Source organism: Hyla sarda, chromosome 2 (genome assembly GCF_029499605.1).
Source record: "Hyla sarda isolate aHylSar1 chromosome 2, aHylSar1.hap1, whole genome shotgun sequence".
In the NCBI taxonomy this organism is placed as follows: domain Eukaryota; kingdom Metazoa; phylum Chordata; class Amphibia; order Anura; family Hylidae; genus Hyla; species Hyla sarda.
This window is the reverse complement of record NC_079190.1, coordinates 106,340,130-106,363,399: the sequence shown is the minus strand read 5'-3', so window position 1 is coordinate 106,363,399 and position 23,270 is coordinate 106,340,130. Positions and strand designations below refer to the sequence as shown.

The following is a 23,270-nucleotide window of genomic DNA, read 5'->3' as shown; positions in this document are numbered from 1 at the left end:
CAGGCCCGGAGCGTCAAATATGGCGCTCCTGGGCCTAGGCAGTAACAGGCTGGTATTATTTTGGCTGGGGAGGGCCAGTAACAATGGTCCTCGCCCACCCTGGAAACGTCAGGCGGCTGCTGGTATCTGGCTGTGAATGAAAATACAGAAAAACCCTATACATTTTTTTTCATAAATAAATAAATAAAAATTAAAAAAAGCACAGGGTTCCCCCGTATTTTTATTCTCAGCCAGATACCAACCAAACAGCAACAGCCTGACGTTACTAGGGTGGGCGTGGACCATTGTTACTGGCCCTCCCCAGCCTAAATAACGCCAGCCTGTTACCGCCTAGGCCCAGGAGCACCATTTATGACGTTCCAGGCCTGTTGGTACTGGCTCTTCCCGGCACCCATGTGGTGGTGGGTAACGGGATAATAATTGGGGGCTAGCGCTGTTTTGGGGGCTAACGCTAAGCCCAGCTTAGCAATAAGACGGCTTCCACTACTATGCCTGAAAATTCAATAAAAAAAAAACATGACACATTGGAAAAATTATTTTATTTAAAAAAACACTTCCCCACAGCCCTTGCTAACCATTTTATTAAAAGAAAAAAAATCCAGTTCATCCACCATAATCCATCGATACCTCTGTAATTCTCTGCATACACGGATCTGAAATGAGAAGAAAAAATAAATAAATTGGTTAGGACATTTTTGGCGCTCTCTGCTGGGGAAAGCGCTCATAATGCAATGTCTACCCAAACAGGGAGCCTCCAATTGAGGCAAAACTACAACTCCCAGCATGCCCAGACAGCCTTTGGCTGTCTGGGCATGCTGGGAGTTGTAGTTTAACAACAGCTGGAGTCTCCCTGTCTGGGAACACACTGCCAGAAGGGTCTGTTCACATTATACAAAAACGGAAAATGTGAACAGAGCCTCACACCCTTACAAGCCTGGCACCTGTGTGTAGTTCCGCCCCCTAATGACATCATCACTAGGGGCAGAGTTACAGGGAGCAAGGGAGGTAAGTGTACCTTGTCTTCTTTATACACTATATATAGCTATCTGTAGGTGAGTAGTGATGCTATACATCACTCCTCATATCCTTACACTCTTTGGACTGGGCCCTCAGCATCCAACCCACAGAGTGGTACCCTGGAGGCAGTGAGAAAACTGTCACAGGGTACAAAATTGGCCGTTTCCACACAACAGAAAAAAGGCTGGAACGACTGCCAAAATGCAGGAAAAAGCTGTGGCAGTTTTTCTGGCATTTTTGCTGGCATTTTTTTAGGTATAAAAAAATATATCTATATAAACAAGTGGAAACCTAGCCTTATAATGGGGCTCATCTTCTGCAATGAGTTGAGCAGCAAGCCAGAGAGTGTCTGTGTGACATGTCAAAAGTAACAATGATGCTTTAATTAAAACACATTTGCTAATTAGCTCCTAGAAAAGTCATTAACACTGAGATTGTCGACTCAATAGTATGAACAGTACAACTATTTGTGGCTATAATTGTGAAATAATAAATAATCAGACCATATTTTATTAGCATTTATTGCTAAAATATAGGTTATTCCAAGGGGTTCACTTTCTTTTTCTTGCAACTGTATTTGCCTAAATGTCAAAACACTATGATTGGTGTGAACATTTTGTTATTGAAGCATCCCTCTCTCAATATCTTCCCTTTTTCCAGTAGTTCATAAAGCATACTTACAGAAAGTAAATGAACTATGAGATTGACAAGGGATTACTTGAGCTTTGGATTTTTAACCTGTTACCAAGCAAGTAGACTTAGGGATCAGTAAGGTCTAGGGAGGGATCATGGTTCGAATATAGAATCGTTACATCTCTGAAGAATTGATTTAGTAATTAACACAGTAGAGTAGACTAAATAAGATGCATATTGATTGAGGTTTGGAATAAAAAATTGGAAACCACCATCCCTGCTTCTAGTTTTATTAAAATATTACAATCTTCCTTGTTGCTAGTGAAACCACAGTTTTGCTTATCCACTTAAGGACCAAGGAAAATTCCTGCATCTCAAACTTGCAGCAGAAAACTTGCTGTAAACCCCTGCCTGTGTGAATGTACCCTGTATCAATCACGTGATCATGAGGCGCCACCCATGCCACCTCACTCCTGCTGGGTAAGGGTGAATGGGGCTCCATACTCGTACGCCCGTGGGAATTCCGGTTCCTGCCACTCACCGGGTGGGGACTGGCCTGGATGCCTGCTAAAATCATTCAGCAGGCACCCCGTGAAAACTCCTGGAGGGGTTCTGAGACACACACTCCCCCCACACACACACACATGTCGCCGGTCAGTATTGATTTGTGGCGATTCTGGGTCAATCGGGTCTCTGGTGACCCGGAAAAAAGGGTGAATGGAGCCCCATTCACCCTTACCCAGCAGGAGTGAGGTGGCACGGGTGGCGCCTCATGATCACGTGATTGATACAGGGTACATTCACACAGGCGGGGGTTTACAGCAAGTTTTCTGCTGCAAGTTTGAGATGCAGGAATTTTCTGCTGCAGTTCAAACTCCCATTAAAAGGTAAAGTTGGGTTCTACACCAGCATGTTAGTGTAAAAAAATGTAATTTTTTACACTAACATGCTGGTGTTGCCCCATATTTTAATTTTCACAAGAGGTAAAAGGAAAAAAAAAGACCCCCAAAATTTGTAAAATTTGGAAATGCCCCATATGTAGACGTAAAGTGCTCTGCGGGCACACAACATGGCTCAGGAATGAGAGCGCACTATGTACATTTGAGGTCTAAATTGGTGATTTGCACAGGGGTGGCGGATTTGACAGCGGTTCTGACATAAACGCAAAACAGTAAATACCCACATGTGACCACATTTTGGAAACTACACCCCTCACGGAACGAAACAAGGGGTATAGTGAGCCTTAACACCCCACAGGTGTTTGACGAATTGGATGTGAAAATGAAAAAAAAAAATCACTAAAATGCTGGTTTTACCCTATTTTTACAAAACAAAAATCCAAAATTTGTAGCCCCATTTCTTCTGATTATATAAATACCCCATTTGTGGATGTAAAGTGGTCTGCAGGCGAACTACAATGCTCAGAAGAAAAGGAGCGCCTTTGGGCTTTTGGAGAGAGAATGTGTCAGAAATTGAAGGCCATGTGCATTTACAAAGCCCCCATAGTGCCAGAACAGTGGACCCCCCCCAACATGTAACCCCATTTTGGAAACTTCACCCCGCACGTAATGTAATAAGGGTTGCAGTGAGCATTGACACCCCACAGGTGTCTGACAGAGTTTTGGAACAGTGGTCCGTGAAAATGTAAAATTTTATTTTTCATTTGCACAGCAATTCACAGATTTTAGCAGAGGAACTTCTGGGTGAGATATCTCAGGACTAGTGTTGAGCGGCATAGGCCATATTCGAATTTGCGATATTTCGCGAATATATGGATGAATATTCGTCATATATTCGCAAAATTCGCATATTCGTAATATTCGTGTTCTATTTTCGCATATGCGAAAAGTTGCATATAGGAAAATTTTCATATGTGAAAATTAGTATATAAAAAAATTGCATATGCAAAACTTCGCATATGCGAAAATTAGCATATGCAAATTTCCACAAATGCGAAAATTCGCACGCCAGTCTCACATAGTAGTATTAGAGTCTTCTTTACACCACGCAAGCTGGAAGCAGAGAGGGATAATCACTGTGATGTGTATTGTAAAAAAAAAAAAAATATGAATATTCGTAATTGCGAATATATATTGCTATATTCGCGAATATTCGCGAATTTGCGATATTCGCAAATAAAATTTGCATTGCGAATATTCGCGAGCAACACTACTCAGGACCTACTGAACATATTTAGGTTAGTGACCCCTCATTGGACTCCTGTTCACCCTATAACTCACTGTATTGGGTTTAGTATGGATGAACAGGCTGACATTTTCCCTTTAATAATATTTTTACAATGGGGAGATCAATGCTGGACTTTCAATTTAAAGCTCTACATCAAATAAATAGCGATCAAGTCATTAAAGGGAGTCTGGCAGTAGATTTATGCTGCCTGAACAACGTATAGCCTCATATTCTGACAAGCTCTCTCAGCAATGAACAGTGCTACATTTTAAAGGGGTTTTCCTCACAAAGCAAAGTTGTTAAAATCAGATGTGTGTGTGTACAAATGTGTAGTTTGGGTAAAAAAACCTACCTGACTGTACTGTTCTTCTCCCTCGTGAATCTGATCGCTTCCTGGTTTTCTCTCTGAACTCCCTGCTGTTACCATACAGCAGAGCACACAATCCCCCTTACTTTCATATACAGTAGAGACTAACAGTACATTTAAAAAAATGTGACAACAGCGACCATATGTCGCACACCTAACTCATTTAGCGCTGCTGCCAGCCACCATTATACCTTATGCATTTTCTCCAGAGCAAGCCTGATCTGATGAAGGTCACTTTTGACCAAAACGTTTTCTAAATACCAGATTGCGGACAAATAAAGCCACTTTATTCACAAGTGCCAAGTCTTTTTCTGATGTATATGCTTATATGGAGTGGGATCCTGCTTGAAAATGTGGATAGAGCTGTATTTTGCAAATAGAGGTTTTGATAAGTGACCAGAAATACTGGAATTCCTCATCTACACAGACATGACAAGAACATTTTGCTGAAATATGCAAGGAACCATGTCTGGAGGTTTAGGCTGGAACTGAGGTTTTTTTTGCAAAAACGCCATTAAAAACGCCAATTTTCCCGCATCCAGATGTTAGCTGCAAGTCAATAGTAAACTGCAAAATGCCAGATTCACTTGGCGTTTTTCAGTTTGTCATTTTTTTTTTATCCTTTTGGCGTTTTTTCTGCAATTTCGGGCTCAGAGGCTGGATTTTCCAAACGCCCGACAAAACCTAGTTTGGCGTTTTTTGCCCTGAAATCGTGGCGTTTTCCTCCCATAGAAGTCTATTGGAGAGCAAAAACGCCAAGAAAAACGCCATGTTGGTTTTAAATTTTGCGTTTTTGCAGGCGGTTTTTATTCTTTTTTGGACTTTAGCGATCCCAAAAAATTATGGAGATAACTTTTTTATTAAAATTTCGTAGGGTACAATAAAAATTTTTTCTAAAAAAGATACATTAGTGATGGAAAAAATTGTATCTAACAAAATTTATCTTATTTATTATGAAATGTTTATTAATTTTAAATATGTAGTGTGTGTGTGTTTTTCACTTTTTATTTTTTTTTATTTTTTAGGTAGCACTACTACTCCCAGCATGGAACACACTGTTCCATGATGGGAGTAGTAGTTACCTGTACTTATTGACAGATCGCCAGGGTTTGTTGCGATCCTCCTGTATAATAGATAGATGCGGCGGCCGCTCTTCTCTGGTCCCCTGTACTGCCGTATATATACACATATTCCTATTTCCCGCAGAGCTGTGATTGGCCAGATGGTTCCAGACAATCACAGCTCTCTGTGAGAAATAGTAATATGTGTATATATACGGCGTGCAGGGGACCATAGGAGAGCGGCCGCGGCATCTATATTTACAGGAGGATCACACATCTATACAGGAAGATCACAGCGGGTGTCAGGAGCGATACCCGCAGTGATCTTTCCTTAACTACAAGTACTACTACTCCCTACATGGAGTACACTCTGCTCCATGCTGGGAGCTGTAGTACCTGCATTAATAGACAGATCACAGCGGGTGTCAGAAGTTACACTCGCTGCGATCTGTCTATTAATGCAGGTACTACAGCACCCAGCATGGAGCAGAGTGTACTCCATGTTGGGAGAAGTAGTGCCTGTTTAAGGATACATCACAGTGGATGTCACTACTGACACCCGCTGTGACCGTCCTATAGCAGAGATGGAGTGGCTGTATACATCGCTCGCATCGCTGTGTTCCATGCTGGGAGTAGTAGTACTACATAAAAAATGTGAAAAAAAAGAGAAAAAAAGTTAAGCACACACACTTTACAAAAAAATGTATTAAAATTTTGTTATAAAAAATAAACATTGAGTTAAATTTTTTATATCCCTACTGCATCCTTTTTTTTAAATGTTAAAAATTTTTTTTGGTACCCAACAATTTTGTCAAAAACATTCTAATACAAACATGTGTGATAACATTGTACCAGCAGAGGAATCTTGAAAGTGGACCTGTCAGCAATATCATAGTCAGCCATACCTAAAAAGGCACTTGCTGCCTTCAGAAAATCTTTACATCGCAACCACCTGTGGGATGTTTAGAATTTTTTTCCGATCCATCGATCTCTCCCATGAATTTAGGCTCAGGCCTTTACAATTGGCAGTGTCTGACATGCCAAATCTTAGACAAGACAGAATATGCCTTCCACTACTTTTTAGATTCTATAGAAAAGATTTATATATGTTTTGGCTTACGTTGGGCCAATGTTAGTCCTTACCAAAGGTAATTTGAGATTTTACTTTGCAGTGGTTATAAATTTATCAAGTGCAAATGTTGAACAAAAAGTCAAAAAACCCTAAAAAACACAGCAACAGTGTGACTTTTCTGCACCATTCTTCACCATCATGTGATTAAAAATTTTTTGCCAATACAATTTGCTTTGCAAAGCAAGTTTGGTAGGTTTTGCCTAGGTGCGCGAAATTTAACAAGCCAAAAAGACATAAATTTGGTGCACATAGGCATTCACAAAGGCAAATAAACACAAAGGACTTAAAAAAAATGCTTACCTAAGTAAGACATTGATAAAAGTTCCCCTATGAATCTACCCACCACCTCCACTGATCAAAAATACACACAATGACTGCGGCCACGCCCCCTCCTCTAGACTTGCAGTAAGGGGGTGGGGCGTGATGTCACGAGGGGGCGGGACCGTGACATCACGATCCTCTGGTCCCTGTATCGTCAGTCATCAGGCACGGAGCAAACTTCGGCTCCGTGCTGTAGATGACAAGGGGGCAGCAGGAGAGATTGCGAAGGTCCCCAGCAGAGGGACCCCCGCGATCAGACATCTTATCCCCTATCCTTTAAAAAAAAAGTCCTTTTTTATTTCTGGTTTAGAAGTTTGACATCGTGTTTTACAAGGTCCCCCTCACTTTGTCAGGTAATTACAGTGATATTCATTGCAGGGTTTATGTACACATTTAAAGATTTATGTAAAAATGTGCGGTAGAAATTCCTTGTCAAAGGTCATGGATGACATCACAGTGGAGGAGGGGGATGTGTACCGCCACTGCCGATGATACCACCGAGTATATTCCATTCCATTATTACCTGTTGCAGAGTATTCTCTCTTAGACAATTAACAGTGCAGGATGAAAAAATACAGAATACAGATGTGGTGGCCCAGTATGGGAGGTGTTGCCCCGTACTCTTTCTGCCCTGTCAGGCAGCCTCCGTACAGGGTCTGTAGGCCCCCTTGCATCTGTCCCCCCATGTAAATATGTTTCTAATGTATTATACCATGTAATATGTTCAGAAAGTGTTGTCACTTTAAGACTGTTTACCATGTGACTTTTCATGTGATTGTTACCCAGGAGGTACCAGTGACCAGGTGATCCCAGCGGTGACCTATGGGCTCCCTGCTAGTCTTCCCCATATAAGCCCTTGGTGGAGCTAGCTCTCTTTCTTTCTCTAAAAGTCTTTGCTGAGGTCAAGTCGAGTCCTAGAGAGTGTCCAGAGTCATTGGAGGCCTCAAGTCCAGTCTGCAGCCACAGTCAATTGCAAGTAAGCTACAGTCATAGCTTTGTCAGTCATCAGTCAAGTCAAATCAGTCCCTGTCAGCAACTGTCAAGTCAGCGTGGCCTGCATTAAATTGTCCAGTTCTACTACAAGTCCCAGCAAGCCCCTAAGATCTCTGAGTCACTGGTCACCTCCATGGGCCCTGGCTGGACTGTATAGACTTTACCCTCTGTCTACCCTCAGTAAAGCTACCGTTATCTGTAACTTGGCATTGGAGTCATTATTGCCACCATGCCTAGCCCAAGATCTAGCGGTATACCTTTGCGTGGTATCGGGGATAAACTATGCCCTGGTGTCACGAATAAAAGGGGTTAATGCCATCTGCCCCTAGGGTAACAACATCAGCCCTCATAACACCCCATTACCACACAGAATTTTCTGTATTCTGTATTTTTCATTCTGTATTTTATTATTATGTATTTTTTCATCCACTTTGACCTCATTCAACTTAATTTGGATGCAATGTAGAGGCAGAGTATAGCAGTTTATGCAATACTATGCCTGCCTGCATGAGCTAGTGATTCAGGGTTCGAGTGGATATTCACTTTAACTGCCTCAGACATTTGTATTTTTCAATGTTTACAGAAATCAGATCTTAGAAAATGTATCATCCAAGGTCAATGCATTCTTCAATATGATCATAAGCATCATGCGATGAGGAGCATTATCCCAGTAACAACTTATATTGAAATGATGAACAAATACTTATATGATGACACTGAAATGTTTTAAAAATAATGTCATGCAAAATTATTCCACTGAGTAATCTGAAGATGTAAAGAGATAATGGAAAAACAGTCAGACTCCATGAGAATACAAATTTGGAAAGATCTTCTTTACTCTTTATTTCAACTTGACCTTATTTTATAAACAACTGTTCTTCCTTTTTCTTTTAGCACATACATCTTACTAATTAAAAAGTGAACTAGAACTTATTTTTATAAACTCCATATTTACATAGGCCCCAACAGAGACCACCATTTGACTTCATATCGTGCCCCATTCTTTAATTAGAGCTGGCATGGAGCAGCGCTTGCCAAATCTGTGGCTATAAAACAAGATTTTATACCATCCGCGGAGGAAAGAACCAAATGTCCAGCTGTAGTGTTCCGGACCTTTGTCTTTTGGCAGCAATATCATGCGGATTGTGTCTGTAGAGTCTGCATTGTGTGATACCATGCTGCGTGCTGCCTGGCGATGCGTTGCACTGAGAGAAAAAACTTGACGTGACTAAGAGATAGCAGACATGTCTTGTCAAGGGCTAGAGTTTGAAGGAATACTAAACAGCTTGTCTTGCCTTATGCTGATCTTCTTTAAGAAGAAGTTCCCTAGTGAAGATGTGCACTGGCAGGTTTTTCTGAAGTTTATAGGGAGAGTATTAAGTAATAACTGACAAGACGTATCAACAAGCTACCTTCTGGAGCTGACTGAAGTCTCTTTTGACATGGAGTAGTAACTACTGCACAAATCAAGGAAACTATATATTGTATAGAATATATATCAGTCATCTAGTGACAAACCTATGGTGAACCCCCAGCATGACAGGTGTTGCTTGTGAATTTTAAAGTGGGAAGTTTGATCAGTTGAATCCACATCTGATCTGTTTTTATTTACTCTGTTTACCGGTAGATACAAATGATAGGTAGGTAGAAAGATAGATAGTTAGGTAGAAAGATAGATAGATAGATAGATTGATTTGAATTGTGTGAGTGATTCAATTACTGACTAAACAGGCTATACAAGTTAAAGGGGTTATCCACCATAAGGTGATTTTAGTAATTACCTATCAGACAGTAATAGACATGCTTGGGAAGTATCTGTGCTTGTCTTGGCGCGAAATAGCTGTGTTTTTAGTCCACCCTAACAATTCGTCTTACTCCCTCCAAATACAAGTCTCAGGATCTCTTGTTTGTAAGTGTGAGTTCACTTTTCTCCCTCCCACACATCAGCCACCCCACTCATTGCAGCACACCTGGGACAATTCCCTGCAGCAATGTGGAGAATAAACCCAGCGGTCGCACCACCCATTAAAGCAGACAAGCTCCCTTCCAACACCTGACCAGTGGTGTAATGTCTCGGGTCACATTGCAACCTGGGAAAACCTAAGATGACACCCATTAACATCGGGGCACAGATCACGTAAGAATTGGGAAACCACCATCAAACACAGGTACAGGCACTATATTGTAAACTACACTTATCGTACAGCGCCTGTAGCATAGTCAAATAAAAAATCCTGGAATACCTCTTAAAAGCATCACTGACCTTTATAAAAACTTTTACAGCCTTAGAAAAGTATTGACCCCACTGTGGTGTTTTTTCTACTTTGGTGCATTACAACTTGGAATCAAAATATATGGGCACTTGTACCATTTCATTTAGACAACATATCAAGTAGTATAATAATGCTAAATATTTTTTTATGTAACTTGAATGAAAATTAAGACAATCGACACAAAATTATAATGAGAACAAGTATTTACCTCCACCCCCTGAAAGTCAGTACTTTGTTGAGGCACCTTGGTTGGGAAACACTATCACAGATTCTCAAATAGATTGAAGTCAGAGCTTTGTCTTGGCCAGTCCAGGACATTGAAATGTTTCTCTTTAAATGGTTACTCCACTGGCCAGCGTTCAGAACATTTAGTTCAGAACGCTTTGAGCGCGCTGCAGGGGTCTTTCACGCCCCTTGTGACATCATGCCCCCTCAATGCAAGTCTATGGGAAGGGGTGTGGTGGCAGCCACACCCCCTCCCATAGACTTGAATTGAGGGGGCGTGGCATGACATCACAAGGGGTCACGACCAACCCCTGCAGTGCGCACACAGCTTTCTGAACTAAATGTTCCGAACGCTGGACAGTGAAGTACCACTTTAAACCCATTCAGTGTAAGTTTAGGGTCATTGCCCTGAAGGAAGGTGAACCTATGTCCCAGTCTCAAATGTCTTGCAGACAGAAACAGGTTTTCCTCATAAATTACCCTGAACAGGTTTTCCAGTCCCTGACAATGCAAAGCATCCCTTGCATGTTGCTTGCCTGTGGGAATGGTGTTCTTAGTTGACAGCATTTCCCACATTTCCCTAGTTTCTGTCCCTTTTACTTCAATGTCCTCTTTAGTTGTTACTGTACAAATTGGTTTAAATCCTATTTGTTAAAAAGACAAAATGTTGTTGCGTAATTCAGAACAGAAAATAACAACTTGCTTGGAAAAGCCCACTTATTTTCCATTATATTTTGCTTTATGGGCACAATTCTGCAGCATCAACTGCTTTAGGGACTAAGAAACAAATGCAGTCATAAGGAATTAATGGGTAATTGAATGTGGGCTGGCAGTAAATAGTAATGAACTAATTTTCCACTAGGCAGGAGGAAAAAAAAAATAACCCCATGTGGCACATTAAGACTGACCTGTTTTACTGAGTCTCATGTTATTCCAGCCTATTATATGTTTGAGCAAAAACAATAGCACAGTATGATTTTCCATCCCCAGCTGTCTACAGAGGTTACCGGCAGGCAATTAGTTCACAGCCTCCTGGGGAAGGGCATTTCATTAGTTTTATTTATTTGTTTTTTTACTTTGGAATTATTATTACTGCTTAATTAAACAGTGAGATAGTAAAGCTTAAATTGTCATTTATATGTCATTAAAATGTTGTTTTCTATCTTCCAGGTCACTCTCAGCATATTTGAGTTGGCAACCTCAGCGGGTATCCCATGTGATGTTGACCCCAGTCTTGTGGCAGCCCTGTCAAACATGAAAACAGGTAATAATAAAACTGTTTATGTAAACACTAATCATATCATGTTATTATAGTGTATACATAATGTGCCCAAACTGGTGTTTTGTGTATAGACATCATTAGTAAGGGTGCCAATGTCCTTTTTTCAGTATTTGTAAATAACAAATTGCAAAACCTTAAATAAATGGTCAGGATGTAGTGATACAAATCTATGAATCGGAATACTGAAATAAACACACACTATCATAATTTGCTTTCACCTATAATTAGGTAATAATATAAATCAGAATAACCAGTACAAGCTACTCCAGTATAAAAGTTGGCCAAAAGTCCCATATTTTTGACTTGACTGTTCACAGCTTTAAAAAGAAAAGAAAAAAAAACATTGAAACACATAGCTCTTTTTTTCTTGCATTAGTCATTTGTGTACTAAGTACATATAATACATGGTGGCCAAAAGGATATTAACCCCTTAAGGACCAGGCCATTTTACACCTTAGGACCAGAGCGTTTTTTGAACATCTGACCACTGTCACTTTAAACATTAATAACTCTGGAATGCTTTTACCTATCATTCTGATTCCAAGATTGTTTTTTCATGACATATTCTACTTTATGTTATTGGTAAAATTTTGTCGATACTTGCATCGTTTCTTAGTGAAAAATTCCAAAATTTGATGAAAAAATTGAAAATTTTGCATTTTTCTAACTTTGAAGCTCTCTGCTTGTAAGGAAGATGGATATTCCAAATCATTTTTTTTTATTCACATATACAATATGTCCACTTTATGTTGGCATCATAAAATGTACATGTTTTTACTTTTGGAAGACACCAGAGGGCTTCAAAGTTCAGCAGCAATTTTCCAATTTTTCACAAAATTTCCAAAATCACAATTTTTCAGGGACCAGTTCAGGTTTGAAGTGGATTTGAAGGGTCTTCATATTAGAAATACCCCACAAATGACCCCGTTATAAAAACTGCAGCCCCCAAAGTATTCAAAATGACATTCAGTCAGCATTTTAACCCTTTAGGTGTTTCACAGGAATAGCAGCAAAGTGAAGGAGAAAATTCACAATCTTCATTTTTTACACTCGCATGTTCTTGTAGACCCAATTTTTGAATTTTTACAAGGGGTAAAAGGAGAAAATTTTTACTTATATTTGTAGCCCAAATTCTCTCGAGTAAGCACATACCTCATATGTCTATGTAAAGTGTTCGGCGGGCACAGTAGAGGGCTCAGAAGCGAAGGAGAGACAAGGGGATTTTGGAGAGGACGTTTTTCTGAAATGGTTTTTGGGGGGCATGTTGCATTTAGGAAGCCCCTATGGTGCCAGAACAGGAAAAAAAAAACACATGGCATACCATTTTGGAAACTAGACCCCTTGAGGAACGTAACAAGGAATAAAGTGAGCCTTAATACCCCACATGTGTTTCACGACTTTTGCATATGTAAAAAAATTAAAACAAAATTTCACTAAAATGTGTGTTTCCCCCCAAATTTCACATTTATGCAAGGGTTAATAGCAGAAAATACCCCCCAAAATTTGTAACCCCATCTCTTCTGAGTATGGAGGTACCCCATAAGTTGTCCTGAAGTGCACTATGGGCGAACTACAATGCTCAGAAGAGAAGGAGTCATATTTGGCTTTTTGAGAGCAAATTTTGCTCGGGGGCGTGTCGCATTTAGGAAGCCCCTATGGTGCCAGGACAGCAAAAAATACCCACATGGCATACCATTTTGGAAACTAGACCCCTTGAGGAATGTAACAAGGAATAAAGTGAGCCTTAATACCAGACAGGTGTTTCACGACTTTTGCATATGTAAAAAATGTTTACAAAAATTTCACTAAAATGTGTGTTTCCCCCCAAATTTCACATTTATGCAAGGGTTAATAGCAGAAAATACCCCCCAAAATTTGTAACCCCATCTCTTCTGAGTATGGAGGTACCCCATAAGTTGACCTGAAGTGCACTATGGGTGAACTACAATGCTCAGAAGAGAAGGAGTCATATTTGGCTTTTTGAGAGCAAATTTTGCTCGGGGGGCATGTCACATTTAGGAAGCCCCTATGGTGCCAGGACTGCAAAATAACCCCCACATGGCATACCATTTTGGAAACTAGACCCCTTGAGGAACGTAACAAGGGGTACAGTGAGCATTTACCCCCCACTGGTGTCTGTCAGATCTTTGGAACAGTGGGCTGTACAAATTTTTTTATTTGCACAGCCCACTGTTCCAAAGATCTGTCAGACACCTGTGGGGTGTAAATTCTCACTGCACCCCTCATTACATTCCGTGAGGGGTGTGGTTTCCGAAATGGGGTCACATGTGGGGTTTTGGTTTTTTTGCGTTTGTCAAAACCGCTGTAACAATCAGCCACCCCTGTGCAAATCACCTCAAATGTACATGGCGCACTCTCCCTTCTGGGCCTTGTTGTGCGCCCCCAGAGCACTTTGCGCACACATATGGGGTATCTCCGTAGTCGGGAGAAATTGCATTACAAATTTTGGGGGGCTTTTTTCCCTTTTACCTCTTGTCAAAATGAAAAGTATGGGGCAACACCAGCATGTTAGTGTAAAAAATTTATTTTTTTACACTAACATGCTGGTGTAGACCCCAACTTCACCTTTTCATAAGGGGTGAAAGGAGAAAAAGCCCCCCAAAATTTGTTAGGCTATTTCTCCCGAGTATGGCGATACCCCATATGTGGCCCTAAACTGTTGCCTTGAAATACGACAGGGCTCCAAATTGAGAACGCCATGTGCATTTGAGGCCTGAATTAGGGATTTGCATAGGGGTATTCTACGCCAGTGATTCCCAAACAGGGTGCCTCCAGCTGTTGCAAAACTCCCAGCATGCCTGGACAGTCAACGGCTGTTTTGCAACATCTGGAGGCTCCATTTTGAAAACAGTGGCGTACCAGACGTTTTTCATTTTTATTGGGGAGGGGAGGGGGGCTGTGTAGGGGTATGTGTATATGTAGTGTTTTTTACTTTTTATTTTATTGTGTGTTAGTGTAGTGTAGTGTTTTTAGGGTACAGTCACACGGGCGGGGGATTACATCAAGTTTCCCGCTGCGAGTTTGAGCTGCCGCACAAAATTTGCTACATTGCAAATTTGCAGCCTGATACTCACTGCAAGCCCCCTGCCCATGTGAATATATCCTGTACATTCACGGGGGGGGGGGGGGACCTCCAGCTGTTGCAAAACTACAACTCCCAGCATGCACAGTCTCAGTGCATGCTGGTAGTTATAGTTTTGCAACAGCTGGAGGCACACGGGTTGGGAAACACTGAGTTAGGAAACAGACAATGTTTCCCAACCAGTGTGCCTCCTGTTGTTGCAAAACTACAACTCCCAGCATTCTCAGGCATGCTGGAAGTAGTAGTTCGGCAACATCTTTAGAGCCAGATGTTGCCGAACTACAACTCCCAGCATGCTTGGAGTTGTAGTTTTGCAACATCTGGAGGACTACAGTTTGCAGACCACTAATACAGTGGTTCCCAATCTGTGCCCTTACAGATGTTGCAAAACTACAACTTCCAGTATGCCCAAACTGTCCAGGCATGCTGGGAGTTGTAGTTCTGCAACATCTGAATGGCCAGATGTTACAGAACTACAACTCCCAGCATGCCTGGACAGCAAGGGCATGCTGAGAATGTGTAGTTTTGCAACATCTGGAAGGGCACAGTGGTCTCCAAACTGTGGACCTCCAGATGTTGCAAAACTACAACTCCCAGCATGCCCAGACGCCAAGGGCTGTCTGGGCATGCTGGGAGTTGTAGTATACAGGGTCCCAATACAGCAATGCATGTCGCTTTACGGCGACGTGCATTGCTGTAAAGGGCCCGACCGCGGCTGAAGATCTACTCACCTGTCGCCGCCGCCGCCATCTTCATCGCCGGGATCCGGGTCTTCAGGGACGAGGTAAGTACCGGGGCCGGTCCCCAGCACTCCCCCGTCCCCCGCCGCTTCCTCCGGTCTTCCTCCCGTCCTGTCCGGACTTTCAGGGGCCGGGCAGGACGGGAGGAAGTAACCGCCCCCCCTCCTGCGATTGGTCGGTTAACTAACCGACGGATCGCAGGGTATAGGAGGAGGTGGCAGGCTTGCCTCCTCGCTCCTATACATTAGCATGGTCCTGGCTGTCTGTGACAGCCGGGAGCATGCAAAATTACCGGGCGATCGGGTCCCAGAGACCCGATCAGCCCGGTATCGCCGCAGATCGCAAGGGCGATTTCCTACATGGCTCCCCTCGGCATTTGCCCTGGATGCCTGCTGAAGGATTTCAGCAGGCATCCAGTTCCGATCTCTGCCCGGCGAGCGGCAGGGACCGGAAAAGGCCATGACGTTGTGGGACGTCATTGGTCCTTAAGGCCCAGGGTGCCATGACGTCCCAGGACGTCATTGGTCCTTAAGAGGTTAAAGAGGTTCTCCAGGAATGGAAAAATTGATCTAACTTCTTCCAAAAACCACGCCATATCTTCCTCAGGTTGTGTGTGGTATTACAACTTGGCTCCATTCTGTTTAATGGAACTGAGATGCAATACCACACATAAGCTGAAGACAGGGGTGGTGCTGTTTTTTTAGTAGAAATTACCATTGTCTTTGTTATTGTGGATAACTCCTTTAGGAGCACATAAATATGAGAAATTACCATATCCATGCACATTATTATGAAAAGGTTTTAGAACTTTATACACTATAGAAAGCATGAAGCCAGAGAAAAGAAATAATTGGCATGCTAGTAGTGAGCATCATTCTTGTCATTAATAGGTTTATTGTTTTGAAAGATTTATATTCAATTTGTCTATTAACATTTTGACTGTCCAGTTGACAAACCAAAGGTTATTTATTACTACCCTCCCTTTGCTATCTTTTGACTGTGTGAACCAGTATTATATACATTATGTACATTTTACATACAGCATAGCATACATAACCTAATGTGTGTAAAGAGGAAGGAGTAGACAGTCAAAAAGGCTACAATATTCAACAGTGGGTGGAGGAAAGAGGAAGACCATCAAGGAATGCCCACTGACATTTATAGAACATCTAGACATAGGTACATACAGCATATACATCTTATAAACCATGTTGTTTTCTACACTGGTCATCTTGTGACACAGGTATTATTATCATTAAAGGGGTACTCCCCTGGCCAGCGTTCGGAAATTAATGTTCCGAACACTGTTTTTGCGCTGCAGGGGTCGACCACACCCCTTTTGACATCATGACCATGCCCCCTCAATGCAAGTCTATGGGAGGGGGTGTGGTGCATTGCCCCCTCCCATAGACTTGCTTTGAGGCATTGAGGGGGCGTGACCATGATGTCACAAGGGGGGGATGGCCGACCCTGCAGTGTGAAAACAGCATTCGGAACATTTAATTCCGAACGCTGGCCAGTGGAGTACCCCTTTAATCTATGATAAATTGATACATTGGACAACCTCTTCAAATTGACTTAAAATGTAATATATGATTACCATACAAGTGGAACAGCAGCCAGCGCCTGTTAAAACTTGAGATTTATTGAAATCTTTAAAAATCCATATGGACAGCAGTGAGGGATCAAGGAACAAAGAAGTCCAGGCAAAACTTGGAGAGATACTTCATAACCGTCATGTTTCAGGCTCGATGTGATAGTTTGAGTTACCTAGATTAAAAAGAAAAATATTTTTTACTATACAGTACTGTATGATGATTATGTGAATGACTTACTGCTACTACACATTTCTTTTTAGGTCCTAGCCAACATTTGTCTTTGCCTTTTTTTTTTACAGAAAGCTCATCACTGGAGGAAGAATATAAGTTGGCCTGTCTTCTACAAGTATTTATAGCCATTTCCCTCCCACTCCTAGCTGCCGATTCCCTTTCTGTTTACAACATTCAAAATGATGGTAAGTATAATTCTCAACATAATGGATAAACATGGCATGTCTGAATTGTTTAGTTGTAACAGGCTGGATGTATCTTTTCAAATATGTTGCTTTAAGTGGACTACATTAGTTGTCTGAGAGACAAATCAGTGATTTATTGTTTCTACTTGTTGTTCATGCAATACAATATACTGTATATATAAACCGTAGCAAAAGAATATAAGGGGAGTGCACACCTCGATAGATTTGAATATTCCAGAACCACTATAAGTGGAAGTACTGGCTGTCACAATCAGGGATCCAGCAGCAACTGTAGGTGACACCTGCGGGGTGCACGTCATCCAGATATAGGATCAATAAGTAAACAACACAAGAACGATAGCATGCACTCACCTCTGAAACTGTGTCTAAAGGTCCGAGGGTCCGGGGTCACAGGACAGGATACCGGGATGTGCCGAAGCGTTCAGAGCGCTTTGGCACATCCTGGTATCCTGTCCCGTAACCCCGGACCCATGAACCTTTAGACACAGTCTCCGCGGTGAGTGCATGCTATTGTTCTTGTGTTGTTTACTATACAATATATATGTTACAGGACATCTTGATGGCAGGTAGTGATGCTTAGTAGTGTGCTGAGCTGTGTTGCTCTACCTGGCCTCTTGAGTTTTTGACTGTTGGCTATAGGGGGAGGACAGTAAGAGCCAGATGTTTGCTTGCCGATGATCATGGTAACACCAATGTGAACTATTAGTGTTGAGCGGCATAGGCCATATTCAAATTCGCGAATATTCGCGAATATATGGACGAATATTCGTCATATATTCGCGAATATTCGCATATTCGTAATATTCTCGATTTATTTTCGCATATGTGAAAATTCGCGTATGCAAAAATTAACATACACAAAATTAACATAAGCGAAAATTCGCATATACGAAAATTTGTATATGCACATTTTCGCATATGCGAAAATTCGCACACCTGTCTCACACAGTAGTATTAGAGCCTTCTTTACACCACACAAGCTGGAAGCAGAGAGGGATGATCACTGTGATGTGTACTGTGAAGAAAGAAAAAAAAAACGCATATTCGTAATTACGAATATATAGTGCTATATTCGCGAATATTTGCGAATTCGCGAATAAAATTTGCATTGCGAATATTCGCGAGCAACACTATGAACTATGCCAGTATGCGGAGTATGAGGAGGCACGGCACAGTCCTGATAGGCCTTGGGGGGACCAGGCACAGGAGGAGACACTGAGGCCCGACAGACGGGACTGGGAGCAGACGTGAGGCATTTCTTGCGGCAAGCAGAACCCCAATTCTTGATCTCCCCAGTGGTCCAGTCAAGGGTGGGAGAATGATGCTGGAGCCAAGGCAGACCGAGGAGGACTTCAGAGGTGCAGTTGGGAAGGACGAAAAATTCTATTTTCTCGTGATGCAGTCCAATGCTCATAGGCAAGGGCTCTGTGCGGTAACGCACAGTGCAGTCCAACTTCACTCCGTTGACCGAAGAAATGTAGAGCGGTTTGATGAGACGGGTCACCGGGATGCAGAACTTATTCACCAAAGAGGCCAGAATAAAATTTCCAGAAGAACCAGAGTCCAAGAAGGCCGCGGCTGAGAAGGAGGAGTTGGCAGAAGGAGAAATCTGCACGGGCACAGTGAGACGTGGAGAAGCAGACTTCGTACCAAGAGACGCCACACCCACGTGAGCGTTTCCCAGACGTGGAGGGTGAATAGGGCAATCCACCAAGAAGTGTTCGGTACTAGCACAGTACAGACATAAATTTTTGTCCCTATGGCGAGTCCTCTCTTCATGGGTCAGGCGAGACCGATCCACTTGCATAGCCTCCTCGGCGGGAGGCACAGGGGTAGATTGCAAAGGATACTGTGAGAGTGGTGCCCAGAGATCAAGGTCTTTTTCCTGGCGGAGCTCCTGGTGTCTTTCAGAAAAACGCATGGCAATGCGGGTGGCCAAATGGATAAGTTCTTGCAGGTTGGCAGGAATCTCTCGTGCGGCCAGCACATCCTTGATGTTACTGGATAGGCCTTTTTTAAAGGTCGCGCAGAGAGCCTCGTTATTCCACGATAATTTGGAAGCAAGAGTACGAAATTGGATGGCGTACTCGCCTACTGAAGAATTACCCTGGACCAGGTTCAGCAGGGCAGTCTCGGCAGAAGAAGCTCGGGCTGGTTCCTCGAAGACACTACGGACTTCAGCGAAGAAGGACTGGACTGTGGCTGTGGCAGGATCATTGCGGTCCCAGAGCGGTGTAGCCCAAGACAAGGCCTTTCCAGACAGAAGACTCACTACGAACGCCACCTTAGACCATTCTGTAGGAAATTGGTCCGACAACATCTCCATATGTAGGGAACATTGAGACAAGAAGCCACGGCAGAGTCTAGAGTCCCCATCAAATTTGTCCGGCAGGGACAAGCGGAGGCTAGGAGCGGACACTCGCTGCGGAGGAGGTGCAGGAGCTGGCGGAGGAGATGGTTGCTGCTGTAGCAGTGGCAGAAGTTGCTGTAACGTGGCGGTCAACTGCGACAGCTGCTGTCCTTGTTGGGCAATTTGCTGCGATTGCTGGGCGACCACCGTGGGTAGGTCAGCGAGACTTGGCAGCGGCACCTCAGCGGGATCCATGGCCGGATCTACTGTTAGGATTCGGCTAGCTGGATGTGGATCCTCTGTGTCAGCGAGGGATTGGCGTGGACCGTTTCGGTGGACCGGTTCTAGGGTTGCTACTGGTTTTCACCAGAGCCCGCCGCAAAGCGGGATGGTCTTGCTGCGGCGGTAGCAACCAGGTCGTATCCACCGGCAACGGCTCAACCTCGCTGACTGCTGAGAAAGCGTGGGACAGAAGGACTAGGCAGAGGCAAGGTCAGACGTAGCAGAAGGTCGGGGCAGGCGGCAAGGTTCGTAGTCAATGAGGATAGCAGGAGATCTGGAACACTGGCTTTGGACAACACTAAACGCTTTCACTGGCACAAGGCAACAAGATCCGGCAAGGAAGTGCAGGGGAAGTGAGGTAATATGGACAGGGAACAGGTGGAAGCTAATTAGGCTGATTGGGCCAGGCACCAATCACTGGTGCACTGGCCCTTTAAATCTTAGAGAGCTGGCGCGCGTGCGCCCTAGAGAGCGGAGCCGCGCGCGCCAGAACATGACAGCCGGGGACCGTGACGGGTAAGTGACATGGGATGCGATTCGCGAGCGGGCGCGTCCCGCTATGCGAATCGCATCCCCGCCGGCAATGTCAGTGCAGCGCTCCCGGTCAGCGGGTCTGACCGGGGCGCTGCAGAGAGAGAGATGCCGTGAGCGCTCCGGGGAGGAGCAGGGACCCTGAGCGCTCGGCGTAACAATGAGCTAGGGAGACACATGTCACTCATTTTTAAACCATGATTACTCTGAAATGCCTGAGAATATCAGAGTAAATCATAGTGTGCTGGAATTGTGGTTCCTGCACCAGTTTTATGCTGTCTGCTGTTTTGGCAGCATAAACATGATGTAGTAACAGCACCTACTTGTTTGTATTCTAACTACCATGTCTTAGTATTGTAACCATCAGTTCTTGCTTCTGTATGTGAAAAACAAAGTCTGAACTGAAATTGGTCTGCTACTGTCTTATTTAAAGGGGAACTGTCTAAGAACCTAATTTTACATGCCCAAAGCTCAGCTCTGTAATGTGTCTAAAGATATTTAAAAAAAAATTAAAATTACCTACTGCTTCAAGTTTTTTTGTTAAATAAATTGTTTAAGAGTTTTGTTTTTTTGTTTTGTATGTATATATTGTTACGCCGAGCGCTCCGGGTCCCCGCTCCTCCCCGGAGCGCTCACAGCGTTCTCTTATTCACAGCGCCCCAGTCAGACCTGCCGACCGGGTGCGCTGCGATAATGTTCCCAGCCGTGATGCGGTTCTCGATGCGGGACGCGCCCGCTCGCGATGCGCATCTCGATTCCCTTACCAGACCCGTTCCCCCTCTGTGCTCTCCAGGCGCGCGCGGCCCCGCTCCTTAGGGCGTGCGCGCGCCGGGTCTTTGCGATTTAAAGGGCCGGTGCGCCACTGATTGGCGCATCAGGTTTTAATCAGTACCTTCACCTGTGCACTTCCCTACTTATACCTCACTTCCCCTGCACTCCCTCGCCGGATCTTGTTGCCATTGTGCCAGTGAAAGCGTTTCCTTGTGTGTTCCTAGCCTGTGTTCCAGACCTCCTGCCGTTGCCCCTGACTACGATCCTTGCTGTCTGCCCTGACCTTCTGCTACGTCCGACCTTGCTCTTGTCTACTCCCTTGTACCGCGCTTATCTCAGCAGTCAGAGAGGTTGAGCCGTTGCCGGTGGATACGACCTGGTTGCTACCGCCGCTGCAAGACCATCCCGCTTTGCGGCGGGCTCTGGTGAATACCAGTAGCAACTTAGAACCGGTCCACCGACACGGTCCACGCCAATCCCTCTCTGGCCCAGAGGATCCACCTCCAGCCAGCCGAATCGTGACATATATATATATTTTTTTTTTTCTCAAATTTTACTATCTATATTCTAAAATATTGTTGACATCTCAGTTTTTATCCTGGCCACATAGCCTAAAACTAAGCTGAGACTTTCTGTTCTGACTGTGATTATAAAGAGGAGGCTACTGGAAAGTGATCTTACAGATTGCAGTGAAAGGTGACACCAAGAGACAAATAAGACAATAGCAGCTCAGCCTCACCCCTCCGCTGTAGAATGAGCTCTGTATAGGTCACAGAGCATGCTTAGAAACCTGTCCCAATGAAAAGGGTCTAGGGATGTTTTGTGTTTATGTCAATGGAGCTTGCTGTAAAGTATATCCTTATCCCTGTTTAAACAACTTATGCAAGATGGCAGACCCATAATCTATATACTGTATATAAAGCTCAATTTATGTGTGTATTTTCTAGCATAACTTTCAAACGACTGGAGATATTTCAATGGAACTTGGTACACATGTTACTTATATGTCAACTAAAGTTAGTAGAGGTAAATCAACCCTAATTCACCCCCTTATGTGAAAGCGTTTTTTTCTTTGAAGTCCCATGCAAGTCTCTGAGATTTCCAGCACATCTCGTCACTTAAAGGGGTATTCCGGGCCAAAACTTTTTTTTATATATATCAACTGGCTCTAGAAAGTTAAACAGATTTGTAAATTACTTCTATTAAGAAATCTTAATCCTTCCAATAGTTATTAGCTTCTGAAGTTGAGTTGCTGTTTTCTGTCTAACTGCTTTCTGATGACTTACGTCCCAGGAGCTGTGCAGCTCCTATGGGGATATTTTCCCATCATGCACAGCTCCCGGGAAGTGACATCATCATTGAGCAGTTAGACAGAAAACTTCAGAAGCTAATAACTATTGGAAGGATTAAGATTTTTTAATAGAAGTCATTTACAAATCTGTTTAACTTTCCGGAGCCAGTTGATATATAAAAAAAGTTTTTGCCTGGAATACCCCTTTAAGTTGCAGAGTGTGCAAAGGACTAAGGTTGAGATATGAGTTCAGGATATGAGGATGGGATATGAGTACAAGAGCATCATTGTCCCATGTATTTTAGTTATGATATACAAGGTACTGTGCTAGTAATGTACTAAAATAAAATTTAGAAATCACAATCATAAAATAGAAAGAGATTTAAAAAAAACAACAACATGTTTCAGTACTTGGCTCTAATGAGTAAGATGAATCTAGGCAACTTCATTAATGTCTATTTTATGCTAAAGCTTCATAGATGACATATGGTATAGTAGTCACTGTCAAAGCAAAATAAATACCAATGAAGCTGTTCTTACCTTTGCAGGTTATAATAACAATATTCATTGCCTGGCCAAGGCAATCATTCAAGTATCTGCTGCCTTTTTTACTATCTACCACAAGAACATTGAGATCCATCTTAAGGAATTCTTGCTGGTAAGTAGCATAGTTTCT

The 23,270-nt window shown here is 43.0% G+C and overlaps 1 protein-coding gene across 1 annotated transcript in view; it reads left to right on the top strand.

Annotated features, from left to right (window-relative positions):
- NCKAP1L (NCK associated protein 1 like) overlaps positions 1-23,270 on the top strand; it is a 290,353-nt gene that overhangs the window by 222,826 nt on the left and 44,257 nt on the right. The window contains exons 27-29 of the mRNA XM_056562778.1: positions 11,380-11,473; positions 17,232-17,348; positions 23,143-23,252. Of these exons, the coding sequence (XP_056418753.1) occupies positions 11,380-11,473; positions 17,232-17,348; positions 23,143-23,252 (321 nt within the window). The remainder of the gene's footprint in view (positions 1-11,379; positions 11,474-17,231; positions 17,349-23,142; positions 23,253-23,270) is intronic.